The following is a 12,229-nucleotide window of genomic DNA, read 5'->3' as shown; positions in this document are numbered from 1 at the left end:
TAGTAAGTTTGCATACTAGGTTTTCTAGCATACGTATTACCATTATTCTTCTTTGGATAACCATGAAGTTTATTAACTTCCATTTTCACTTGTGTCTTGAAATCGAAAGTGGCTTCCATTTCATCTGTAAAATCTTCAGCGAGGCTTATCGGTTTCGCACTTGCACCAAATTTTGAAAACTTTTTATCTAAAAGGCTTTCAAGATCATAAAGAGGTCTAAGAATAAAATCCTGAATCTCAGGAGGTCTTTGAATAGGGACATCAGGCTGTTTGGACGTAGAAGCCTGTTCAGAGACTTGTTTCGCTGATTTTAACTTGTCATCAATTTGAATAATCAGATTAGTTAGATTATCTAACTTCTTATCTAGAGAACAAATATGTTCACCAATGACTTTAACATACAAACCCAAATAATTATTTTGAGAAATAAGTCGATTAATCTCATTAATACTTACTGCGGCCACCTCATTATCAATAAATTTATGAAAAGCAGTAAAAGTAATACCAGTATTATTTGGTAAAATAAATGGAGCTTGAGGAGGATAAATGGATTGAATAATTTTACCTGATTCATCTTTGTAAGATCATTCAAGAACGTTGATGAATAAAGATAAATAAATGGTTATAAACCACGGCACAAAGAACATAATATGATTATGTAATGCACAAGTTTCATAAAATTCTTAAGAAATATTATTTAAATCTTCTCTACTGTAAGTGTCAAAAAACCAAGTTTTAAACCGGTTCCATTTTTCATTTAAAAATTCGTTTTGAATATATTTTTTCTTGCCAGTGAACCTGGACTAAAATCAATTTGATGTTCTCTCATCATTAAGCATCATTAAGATTAAAATCCATCTCGGATACAGAAGGAATATCCTTATCAGAAACATCAGATGATTTATCATTTGTTTGAACAATGTTTAACCTAGGATTAATTTTAATTTTTTGTTTTTCTGCAGATATAACTATTGATAAAGTATGCAATGAAGCAACTCGATTTCTAGTTGGACCATAACAAGGTTCTATCGGAGAAATATGTTGAATAGCCAGTCTTTTATCAGAAGCAAATGAATGTCTACTATAAGGAATACTTTTTCCATCAAACTGCATACAAATTTTTCCATCGGAATTTTGACTAATATGAGAATATTCAGAATTGGTGACAGCATCTGTCAGTTGTTCAGGGGGTATAACAGAATCCAGAATCCAAGTAGTAGGAAAATTAATTTCTTCCCATTTTATAGGCCTTCTAGTAGTGACCTTAGATCTGGCGAAATTAGTTTCTACCAAAATAGTTTGATCAGATATATCATATAACTTACATCTAGGATTCAAAGTAGCAAGTAATTTATAATAGATTCTATAAGACAAGCAGATTAATTCAGAACCAGCTGCATAATTATAGCCATGCGTCTTAACATTCAAAGTTAAAGCATCTAAGCTATTAGAATCAGTCAAAGATAACTGCAAATTTGGCTGAGCATTAAAATAAACTGGGCCATAGGCCACTATAGATTCTATCGAACCCATCAAAGACTGTCGAAAATTAAGATTTCTCGCGTCACGAAGAGCAACTAAGAAAGTCTCTGGTAACCCTTTAAGAGTCAAAGGCTTGAAAGCAATTTGAACCATGTCAATATGCAAGAATTTATATTGAGATTTATAAAATTCAATATCACGCTTATTTAATAGACGAATAGTTTGTTCTGACGAGTTTAACGCCAAAGACTGCTCAGTTGTTTTAATCAACTGTTTATTTGAGATTTTATCAAACAACCATAATCATAAATAGTTTTTATATTTACCTTCGGAATAGTCCATTTGTTTAACAAATCAAGGTTTTGAGGTATATCTACCTCTTCTAACCGAGTACTTTTAATATCTTCTTGATCCATAAAAGAGAGAATATATCTATGCCGAAATTCTTCACATCAATTATATTATACATACATATATATATATATATATATATATATATATATATTAAAATATTAGTAAGGTAATATAATATATATATATATAAAACTTCGATGTGGTATACTATATTTTAGTATTTATTCGTAAATATTAAATATCGTATCAAATGTCAACTTATTTTAAAAGCTTACTGAATATCATATTATATATTAGTATAATATTCATAAGAGTCATACCACATTATAAAAAAAAAATCAATCTTAATATATGCTATTCAATATACGCTTATACGATATTTATCATACCATGTTTTCCCCTAATTTCATGTATATAATACAGATGTCTTATTAAAAGTGGTATTCCATTAGACAAGTTGTCTTATTTCTCTATACAAAGTCCTCTTTTAACTCATTTTGAGCCATCAAATAAGACCACCTACCCATTCAATTATTAGCGTTTTGTGGAGGCTTTTGTTACAAATCAAAACCTTTGGTTCCTAAGATGTTAGGATTAGTTGATCGTAATTAGTTCATAAAATGTAATTGAAAAAAAATGATTTTATAAATAAACAGATACTTAGATGGAGATGTTAAAATTGCTATATTTTGTCTTAATTAATTAGTCGGTCCCATTCAAAATATTACATTTCTATAATAAAAATAAAAATAAAAATTGTCATTTTATCTGAAATGATTTATAATCAAATAAATATTTAAGATTTATTTTAGATCATAAATTTTATTATTTTTTCTTAAACTTTATGCCAAATCATATAGTGTGCCTGCTTGGATTAACTTATTTTAAGGTGTTTTTCCCTTTTAAACACTTTTTCAGTTTTGGAGGTGTTGAAAATGCTAAAAAATATTTTTAAGCACTCACTTTTAGGCCGAATAAGTTTTTAAATAAGTCAACAGTCAAAAATAGAGTTTCCTCAACTTATGACTTTTAGCTTTTGACTTATAAGTTACTTTTTATAAGTCTATCCAAATAGACCCGAAATATTAAAGAGAAAATTTTAGAAATAACAAATATAATAGACATAATAAGACTCTATAAATATAGTCTTGATAATTGCGCTCTATAACTATAGTTTTGTTTGTTATGGAGGCTGCGGTTTGTATATTTCTACATGTTTGTATATTTCCCTTGCGAATATACAAATAGGGTAAATATATATATAAATTATGTATCATACATTTAAGAATTTTTCAGAACTTCGTTTGTATATTTCGCTTGCTAATATACAAACATAATACATTATTATGAATTTTTCATAAATCGTATACAAATAGCTAGGGTAAGCATATACAAAATTCTGGATTTATACTATCAGGAACCAAATTATACAAATTCTGAACTTATACAAATCAAGTGAATTATACAAGTCAGACGAATTATGCAAATCAAGCGAATACCAAGAATTGGAGAAACTGTGACCGCGAACTACAATTTTCTTAAATTATAGCTATAATATCTAATATAGGCTAAATATTTGCTATTTTGCATAATTTTACCTATATTAATAAACAGTTTACTAGTTTATAAGCTAAGGTAAACATAACTTCATCTAGAGTAGTTCTTTTACGAACAATACTTTTCTTAATGTTGAAACCGTGTACGCGTAACAAGTTTGTCAATAAAAGTTGATCAAATGGTATAATAACTTACGTCCCCCACCACTACTATAAATACTTCTCTCACATTATCACTTTCATCACAATATTTGTACAACTAACCCATTCATATTCCAATCTAATTGAAAAACCAAAAATGTCAGGAATCATTCACAAGATAGAAGAGAAACTCCATATTGGAGGCCACAAGGAAGGAGAAAAGCACCATGACCATAATAAGCACAAGCAAGAAGAGCACAAAAATGAACATGGTCATAGTGAAGAGCACCATCACAAGAAGGATAAGAAAGACAAGAAGGACAAGAAGGATAAGAAGGACAAGAAAGACAAGAAGGATAAGAAGGACAAGAAGGATAAGAAGCATAACAACAGCAGCAGTGACAGTGATTAGATCGCATTTGGATGATTGTTATGTATTGTTTCATAATGTATCATATTGTATGATGTATGTTTTAACTAATAAAATGTTTGAATAAATTGTATCATTCTCTGTTATGACGTAATGCTACAAATCAACAATCTAAATGATAAACCTTAAAAAAAAAAAAAATACAAGAAAAGTAGGATATAATTAAGGTAAAGCTACTATAAATAAGTGGGATAAAAGATAAAATATAATTATCAATACTGAGTAAATATAAAATTAGAAGAAAATATTAATACAATGATGCGTCATTACACCAAATTAATTGAGGATTATAGAAAGTGACATTCCAAGAAAAAGAGCACGAGTACTAAAGAAATAAACCAAAACACAAAATTAAAAAATACTAGCACAGCATATAGGAAGGCAAGACAGGTGTCTAGTTTTTTTTTAAAAAAAACCAATTAATAAGATTAGCAAAATTTACATAGCCAAAGGGGGACATGACAACCTAACCTCCAGACACAAAAAGAGAGTTTACAATGGAGTTAAAATACCAATACACCCTCGAATATGAATTTACTTCCTGGAAACAAACATGTTGATACCAAATTTAACTGAGTACTCTTCTAATAAATATTATAGAATGTAGAAAGAAAGAAAGAAAGAAATGAAGACAGAAAAATAAAGGACTGGCCTGGATGTAGCAAACATTCATAATTAATTATATCATTTGTAATTAAGCACACAACATACATGAATATTAAGTATTATATCATGAGTTGTATACGTGAAATGAATATTAACATTTAATCGTATCACTTGCTGATATTAATAGGTGCCAATATAACTTTTGTCAAAGAAGACTCTCACCATGGTGAATGCATCATCCAACGTACATGAATACAAGTTCTCACTCACAAATGGATGTATCAGTTAATTAGCATGCAATGAATCTTCCAACTCTGTGTTTTCTATTTTACTAGTATAAATAAGACGTTTTTGAAATATAAGTTCACAACAGAAGAAGAAAAAATGTTGAGTTAAATAGTGAAAAGATCAAAATTCAGCTCGTAATTTCTGTCTTGATCCTTTTGCAGGTGATGTACTTTGTTGTTTAAATTGCTTGTTTCTTTGCTAATTTCATTTTTAACAAGCACAAATCATATGATAAACCTATTCTTTGAGCTTATCTGATTGGTTATAGTTTAAAACTTCTTGCTAATATAATGTTTCACATAAAAAATATCTAATATTCTCATAATTAAGATACTCTGTTAATCCTCATACCATATGGATTGTAATTTTAATACATTCAGCCTTGATAAGTGTGATTCCGTTTGATTTTATTTCTTGATCAGGTTTTTAATTTTCAAGATTGTTACCCTATACACTAGTTCTGGACGGGAATTGAAGATAAAACACTGCTTTGTTTCTGTCACTGGGGCAGGATAAATAAGGTTCTACCCGATGGATTCATTACGTATAAGGGAGGTACTACTGATCATGTTATTGCAAAGATGGGCATAAAGTACGATGATTTTGTGAATGCAGTATTTGATCGATTAGGGATTGATCCTTCAAATAAGATGTTGTATTTTACCGTGAAGTTTGATAGGTCGGAATTGATACAACTGAGGGACCAACAAGGTATTGATACTAAGTTGCAATGGTTATGCATCATCAAGTCTGGAGAAGGAAATGTGTCTCACTTGCAACATTAGGCACATGTATCAGGTCAATCGTACTCTACACTGCAAGAAATGCTCGACGCCTTTTAATGCGTATGCTTTAGGTTCTCAGGGTACAGATTGTACACCCAAACAGAGGGAGGCCAGAACATTCCCCTTAAAGCTTGGTTAAAGCAGAGAAATCTTCTGAACCAAGGAACCTCGAGAATGACTGCGGGCAGCAATGGGTTTCCATGTACCCAAACAGGATCCCAACAGGACGCTGCAATGACAAAGGTGGCTTGCGAAAGCAGAAAAAGATTTCAGAAGCAGACAGTTTAATTGAGTAAAAGCGATGATACTTCAATCAGTGTGGAGACAGAAAATGCAGAAATTGAGAATGGAAACAGTCCACCTGCTGGACTTTCAAATGCAACAAAAGTCCAATTGAAACCTTTGGACCACTCTACAATTCAGCTTACACCACATCAGATGGACTTTCAAATACAAACGAAATTAAGTAAATGTCAGGTTACTTCCAAGTAAAAAACTGAAACTAGAGCCTCAGCTTCACCAGTTTGCAGCCAGTATGAAATTAGTAACTCCAAGAGAGCTCCCTCCAATTATCTAGGCTGGAACAAAGGTGATACTCTCCGTCGAACAACATCCTGCATCTGCTCCACTGTCATCACAGAAGCTCCAGTCTCAAAGTTAGCCTTATTCGACTGCTGGTGAATCTGTCAAACATGCAGATTAATTTAGAAGAACAATATTTGGTACCACGACCAAAATAAATAGCTTATTTATGTGGAAATCTAATTTTGTAACTTCCATCACGCTGTCATGGAGTTGTAAACTCTGATGACAAAAGCTCATGGTCAACATACTCCATTGCTTCAGGTACTTATATGACTTCCCCTGATGTTATGTAATCTCTTGATCAAGCAGAGAGTTCATGTTTTTCAATGTTTTGTTTATGAAGTTAGCATCTTCATTCATGAGGAAATCGTCTTAATATGTAATTTAGTCATCATTACCTTCTCAAGTATTGCAGACTGATCATCCATGTGAAAGCTGCGCATGTACTTCAGCATCTCCAGTTGCTGTCAAAATATTTGTATCCACTCTTACTATCACAGCTATAACATAATTAAACCTCAAGAGAAGAGATCTCTTACCTGCTCTTGTAAATTCTGTTGCATCGTTAATCTTTCAGCAAACCTGTCCGGCCCAAGCTCGGCCTCTTCACAAGCCATTTCTTCTCTTCATGGAAGGTAGAATAAAGAAAAAAACAATCCTAGTCAGATACTTTATAGAATTCAATATTCATTAAATTTGTACTCGAGTTGTTAGCAAGAGAAGCCTTAATGGTAAAGTGCCCTCTATTGAATAAATAAGAGAAATATATTGCATTATATCCTATTGAGCACTGTGCCAAGAAATTTTCTTGAAAAGGTCCAAAGCTGAAAATAAACACAATATAGAAGTTCTTCTTAATAATAAACAGAAGAATAAAATTGATATACTGAAATGAGCACATGCACTGCAACACCCTTAAAGACGGAATACCCTTAAAGACGGAATATTCTGATCTTACTTTGCAATAAATTCGTAAAAACGAATCATCAGGTCTCGATCACTCTCATAGGTCATGTTTATTTTTCCCAAGCAAGCAAGACCAAATTGTGGATCTGCAACAGAGAAATAAGGAATTCCCAATGGTTATACATTACAATGATATAACTCTATGAAGCATTTTCCCCAAATAGTAGATGACACTGCATTTTCACCAGTGGAAAAAGTTAGTATAAACCGACGAAAAGAAGGAAAGGGGAGAAGGAACGCAATGTTCCATCTTTTAATCAAATCAAACAAAGAAACAATGAAAACAGGATTATCATTTTCTGGACAGTGGGCAATATGGCTTGTTATTCCAAGCTAAAATATATAATTTCATGAAACATAAATAGTACTATCAGCAGCAAGAACTATACATGAACTAGGTTTACAAAATCGGGTTGTAACAAATCTGCAGCTCAGCCCTAGCTCCATCTGCAAAACTGGACCTTGACATCTCTTTTTTGAAACAATGACCAAGCAAGATGGTTCAAGTAGATTAGAATCGAAATGCTGATTCTTTTCACATTTGTTTGAACATAAAGTAGGGATTAAACAGCAGCAAAAGAAGCATTTGCGTACTCAAAAATTGTCTAAGTTAATTTCTTGCAGTAAAACGCGAGTGATTTAAAGCTCACCAATTCCTATGTCTGAAAATATCTCCTCTTGGATAGCAGTTGTAATAGCAACAGCTTCCTGCATATAATGATGCTCCATCTTTTGATTTCAAAGTAGAATTGTAAATAAATGGAGAAAACTAATTATTGTTGAGCATGGAAGATATTGACACTAAACAAGTCAATGGGTCATTACAACAATGATTTTCATCAAAAAATCAAATCATATCCCATTAAGACGCCAATCACAAAGCTCCTGGCAAGTTCAACATGGCATGGTATCTTGAGTTCACGCGAGGTACTCTTGGAATAACATTCTCCATTAGTCTCTATCCTAGATGATTTGTCATTTTGGTTTTACCTTCCCAACATGAAGGTACCATACCATTCAGGATTTTAAATTAATGGGTGCTCGCACATGATTTATTGTAGCATATATAATCAATTGAATCCTACATTTTCGTGACAAAGTATAAATATAGAAATAAAAAGTCACTAAAATTTCAAAAATTATGAATCATCAAATTTAAAGCTTAGTCCAACAGTGCGAAACCATTCTTTAATGGTAGAAGAGGACACAACTTTGTTGATTTTAGGGCTTGCAGAGGTCCAAATTATTAGGTATGAAAGTGAAGAAGGAACCAGAAAATGAATGTTAACCTGTTTGTGATTGACAGCATCCACAATCCTTTGCTTGACATCTGCAAATCATGATTTGATTTGAGGATAAAGGCAGCAAAAGGCGAAATAGACATAGTTAGTTGATTTCAAAGCAAATCAAGTACATACATACATACCAGGTTGGCAAATGAGGAGAGCAAAGCGATCAAAGAGATGAAGAAATTCCTCCTTCGATACCATTCTCATTCAACTATTTCTCCTTATCCACTCGATAACATGATATTAGCCGCCGCCTAGGGGCTAGGCGTGGGTGGGTGCCTGTGCTCCCCCCACTATTCAAATTACTCTTTTTTTTAAAAAAAATTTATTAGAATTCGGACTTCAAATATATCAAATCAAAATTAAGTGTTTTCAATTTTAATCCCCTATTTTCTTTGGCCAAACAACAAAAACTCCACTAGCTTGCACTTTGTTTGGATTGTTGTTACGTATTATTTCATAATATATCGTATTATATTGTATTGTATAACACTGTATTGTTTTGAATGAATACAATATTTAGATAGATTGTATCGTTCTCCATCGTTACATAATGTCACATATTTATAATTTGAATGATAAACCTACAAGAAAAGTAAGGCATGGACAGAGCTACTATAAAAAGGTAGGTAAAATAATTGAAATATAATTATTAAATAATAAATAAATATAAAATGACAAAAAAAAATATATCAAGGTATACCATGCGATCACATCAAATCGATTTTGAATCTTTTTTTCATTACTTAACTATAGATTTAAACGATACAATATGAATTGAATTTAAGTAACCATAAAAAAAAAACTAACAATACAACAGTTAACAACCATCCAAACAAGGTAAGCAAATTACTCTTCAATATTACGAATCTTATTAAAATTTGGACTTCAAATACATGAAATTAAAATTAAGTGTAATTTGTTTCATATACACAATATGCAAGTGGATTAATTTGCATATGTGGCTCTCCTTCTCCTCTCTCCCTATCTATATGTATTTCAAAATGTATATGGATATATGTATCTAGTGTGATTTGCATGTATCGGAAAACATAGACTATGTTGTTCGCCTTTTTCCTATCTCACTAGCCTCCCTCCATATTTCATAATTGTATCTAGTAGTACATATATTTCAATCATGAAAAATAACCTAGTAACATATATAAGATTCTCAACTTCCAGTGCATCCTGGTGTTAAAGAATAAAGAGGTCAGACTCATCTAACTGATTTAGCATGTCTTTCAGCTACTACCTGAACTTCATTACTTAATGGTTGAGGCTGCTAGAATACTCAATATTGAGGCTCCTGACTTGTATATACGTCAAAGTCCTGTACCCAATGCATATACCCTGGCTGTCAGTGGTAAAAAGTGGTTCATACAAGCCTTCATGTAGAGCTGCTGATCAGTCGAAAGGAATTGCAGAAGTTAAATAATAGATATCCTAAGTCAATTTATATAGATTATCAGCAGCAAATATTCCTAGAAATCGCATGATACTTATTGAAGTGCTTCAACGTGAATCTGTCTTGGAGTCTCTTTGCATTGTAAATAGTATATGAGAAAATGTAAAATATTACATGGCAGGCAAGTGTTTTTGCCCTTATGTTTTCTATTTAAAAGCATCTTTCGTTTGGCATAATGATATTTTAATCAACATGCATCCTGATGATCTCATGTGTAACCATGGTGAACAAAAAGATTGTTGTTCAGATTGATGATTCAAAACTAAAAAAACATATATGTGAGACTTTGTTTGCCCAAAAGTTTATGCTACAAAATGTTTATGGTTAAGGGCATTAGGGCTCATAGTACATTTCATGCATCTTAATGCTTGTATATATGGAATTCGACTCGAAGACCAACCTCCTTTGTATCGTACTCTTCTTGTACCTCGAAAGGGGGTGATGCTATGGACAGCTGTCTAAAGTACAAGGGGTAAACTCAGATAGGATAGCGTGCAACTGTGCATTAATTATATTGCTGCCAGTATGCATTTCTGCAAGCAAAAAGAGGGGCATATTTCAGTTACAATTGATTTTGAAATCTTTTTACCCACAGGTGTTGGCAGTTTGATTGCTAGAAGAACAGCTCTTACGCTGGCTTGGAGCAGCGGGAACTCAGCTGTGATCATGCAGCTCTTCTTGTTGCTCAAGATTCAAAGGTAGATGAAACCTGAATAGTAAATTCAGTTTAAGGGCATTAACCACATCAGAAAATCTTATGCATGAATTTCCTTTTCTTTTGTCATGCTCCCACAAGAGGTGGTTGTTTCAGTACTAATGAAATTAGCTGGCGGCTGCCCATCTCTATCGGAGAAACTGAATGTGGATGTATTCTTAGAGCAAGCTCGCTCTTATATATGACAAAGCATCATCAAGCCCAGTCGGGTGGTATATTAATTAGGTAAATATAATTAACTCTCTCATAGTTTGGCTTGCAATTTTCTTAAACTCTTTTTAAGTTCAACAAGTTTTCTCTTTAGAAATGCTCAAACAAGGCAACTTTCACATCCACTCGATCCCTGTTTTATGTGCACGCGAGATTGATGAATGGTCAAGAGTATAGGTCACTTCTTCAGCGGCGTGAATTCTGTGCAAAAAGTTTAGCGCTTCATGAGAATGAACATTATATTGGAGCTGAATACATGTCTTTATGCACTAATTAATGTCTTAAGAATTCAAAGTTTTCTGTAAATGTTTTAGGTACTATCTATTAATTCTTCTTAAAATCTCAGACTGGAGGAGCCTCTACTAACAGGGTCATCAACATGTAAAACTGACCAGCAGCCACAAATATCCTGCATTTGTGCTCAGACAGACTCTTTACCCTCCTCTCTACCCTTCTGTTCCTTGTAATTAAGAAGAGCAATTATGAGGATTGATCTCTTTTGCTTTCAGAGCAAGCCTCTACCCTTCTGTTCCTTGTAATTTACTAATTCAGTCGAATAACGTTGGCCTTTAATTCTTTTACTGAATTCTTCAGTGGGGGTCTCTTTTGCCCCATTTTTACTGAATTCCACTGCCTCGTTTAAACACAGCTAGAATCTCAATACTGCATCCACTTAGATTAAAATATCACCAAACCTGTCAAAAGAATGAAACATTGAGCATCACAATTCACATACCAACAAAGCAAGAGACAGGGTCTAGCAAAAAAAAGAAAAAAGATAACAATATGCATAAGAGAAGGAGTTAAAAAAAAAAAAAAGGGTAAGGGGAACACTTATTTAACAAGAATTATCTAAATAGAAAAAAATGCTCTTTGTTAATTCAGATTTCACAACGTTTAAATTTTAGATGTAAAGCTGACCTAAAACAAATATGCTATACAATCAAATGCTTCTCTATACAGATGTATATTACAATTTCTCAGCAAAGAGGCCACACTAAGGGTGTGTTTGGTATGAAGGAAAATGTTTTCCTAGAAAATGTTTTCTTGGAAAACAAGTTGATTTTTGACTTATTTTCTCATGTTTGGTTGGTGAGTAGAAAATATTTTCCAAAAAAGATTTTTAGTGTTTGATTTATGAATGAAAAATGTTTTTGAAAAATTTCTTTTATTTTTACTAGAGTAGAAAATAATTGTTGAAATTGAAAATATTTTTTAAAAACAAACTTAATTTTTTTTGGGGGTGAGGGCTGGTAGGGGGTGGGTGGGGTGGGGGGGTCGAGAGTAGGGGTGAAAAATCGAAATTTTGAAGTTAAAAATATTTTTTAAAAACAAACTTAAAATTTTTTTTTGGGGG

At 32.4% G+C, this 12,229-nt stretch overlaps 2 protein-coding genes across 3 annotated transcripts; one reads left to right on the top strand and one right to left on the bottom strand.

The window, feature by feature from the left end:
• The first annotated feature begins 3,507 nt into the window (after positions 1–3,507).
• Positions 3,508–4,050, top strand: LOC125860111 (protein SRC1-like). The gene has a single exon (XM_049540012.1). It carries the CDS (start codon positions 3,691–3,693, stop codon positions 3,943–3,945), a length of 255 nt encoding a protein of 84 aa, XP_049395969.1. The 5' UTR covers positions 3,508–3,690; the 3' UTR covers positions 3,946–4,050.
• A 1,926-nt stretch (positions 4,051–5,976) lies between these two features.
• On the bottom strand, positions 5,977–8,763 carry LOC125859371 (uncharacterized). Of its 2 annotated transcripts, XM_049539105.1 has the most exons (7): positions 8,620–8,763; positions 8,483–8,523; positions 7,844–7,901; positions 7,186–7,279; positions 6,767–6,851; positions 6,626–6,691; positions 5,977–6,325 (listed from the first exon to the last, which is right to left on the bottom strand). In XM_049539105.1, the coding sequence occupies exons 1-7, from the start codon at positions 8,687–8,689 to the stop codon at positions 6,212–6,214; spliced, it is 528 nt and encodes a 175-aa protein (XP_049395062.1). In that variant the 5' UTR covers positions 8,690–8,763; the 3' UTR covers positions 5,977–6,211. The 2 variants fall into 2 exon arrangements, with proteins under 2 accessions (XP_049395062.1, XP_049395063.1); XM_049539106.1 differs by lacking the exon at positions 7,844–7,901 and having other exon boundaries at positions 8,616–8,698.
• Between the last annotated feature and the right edge of the window lie 3,466 nt (positions 8,764–12,229).

The sequence above is a fragment of the Solanum stenotomum genome, chromosome 3, assembly GCF_019186545.1.
Source record: "Solanum stenotomum isolate F172 chromosome 3, ASM1918654v1, whole genome shotgun sequence".
Taxonomy (NCBI): domain Eukaryota; kingdom Viridiplantae; phylum Streptophyta; class Magnoliopsida; order Solanales; family Solanaceae; genus Solanum; species Solanum stenotomum.
This window is presented reverse-complemented; position numbering and strand designations above follow the sequence as displayed.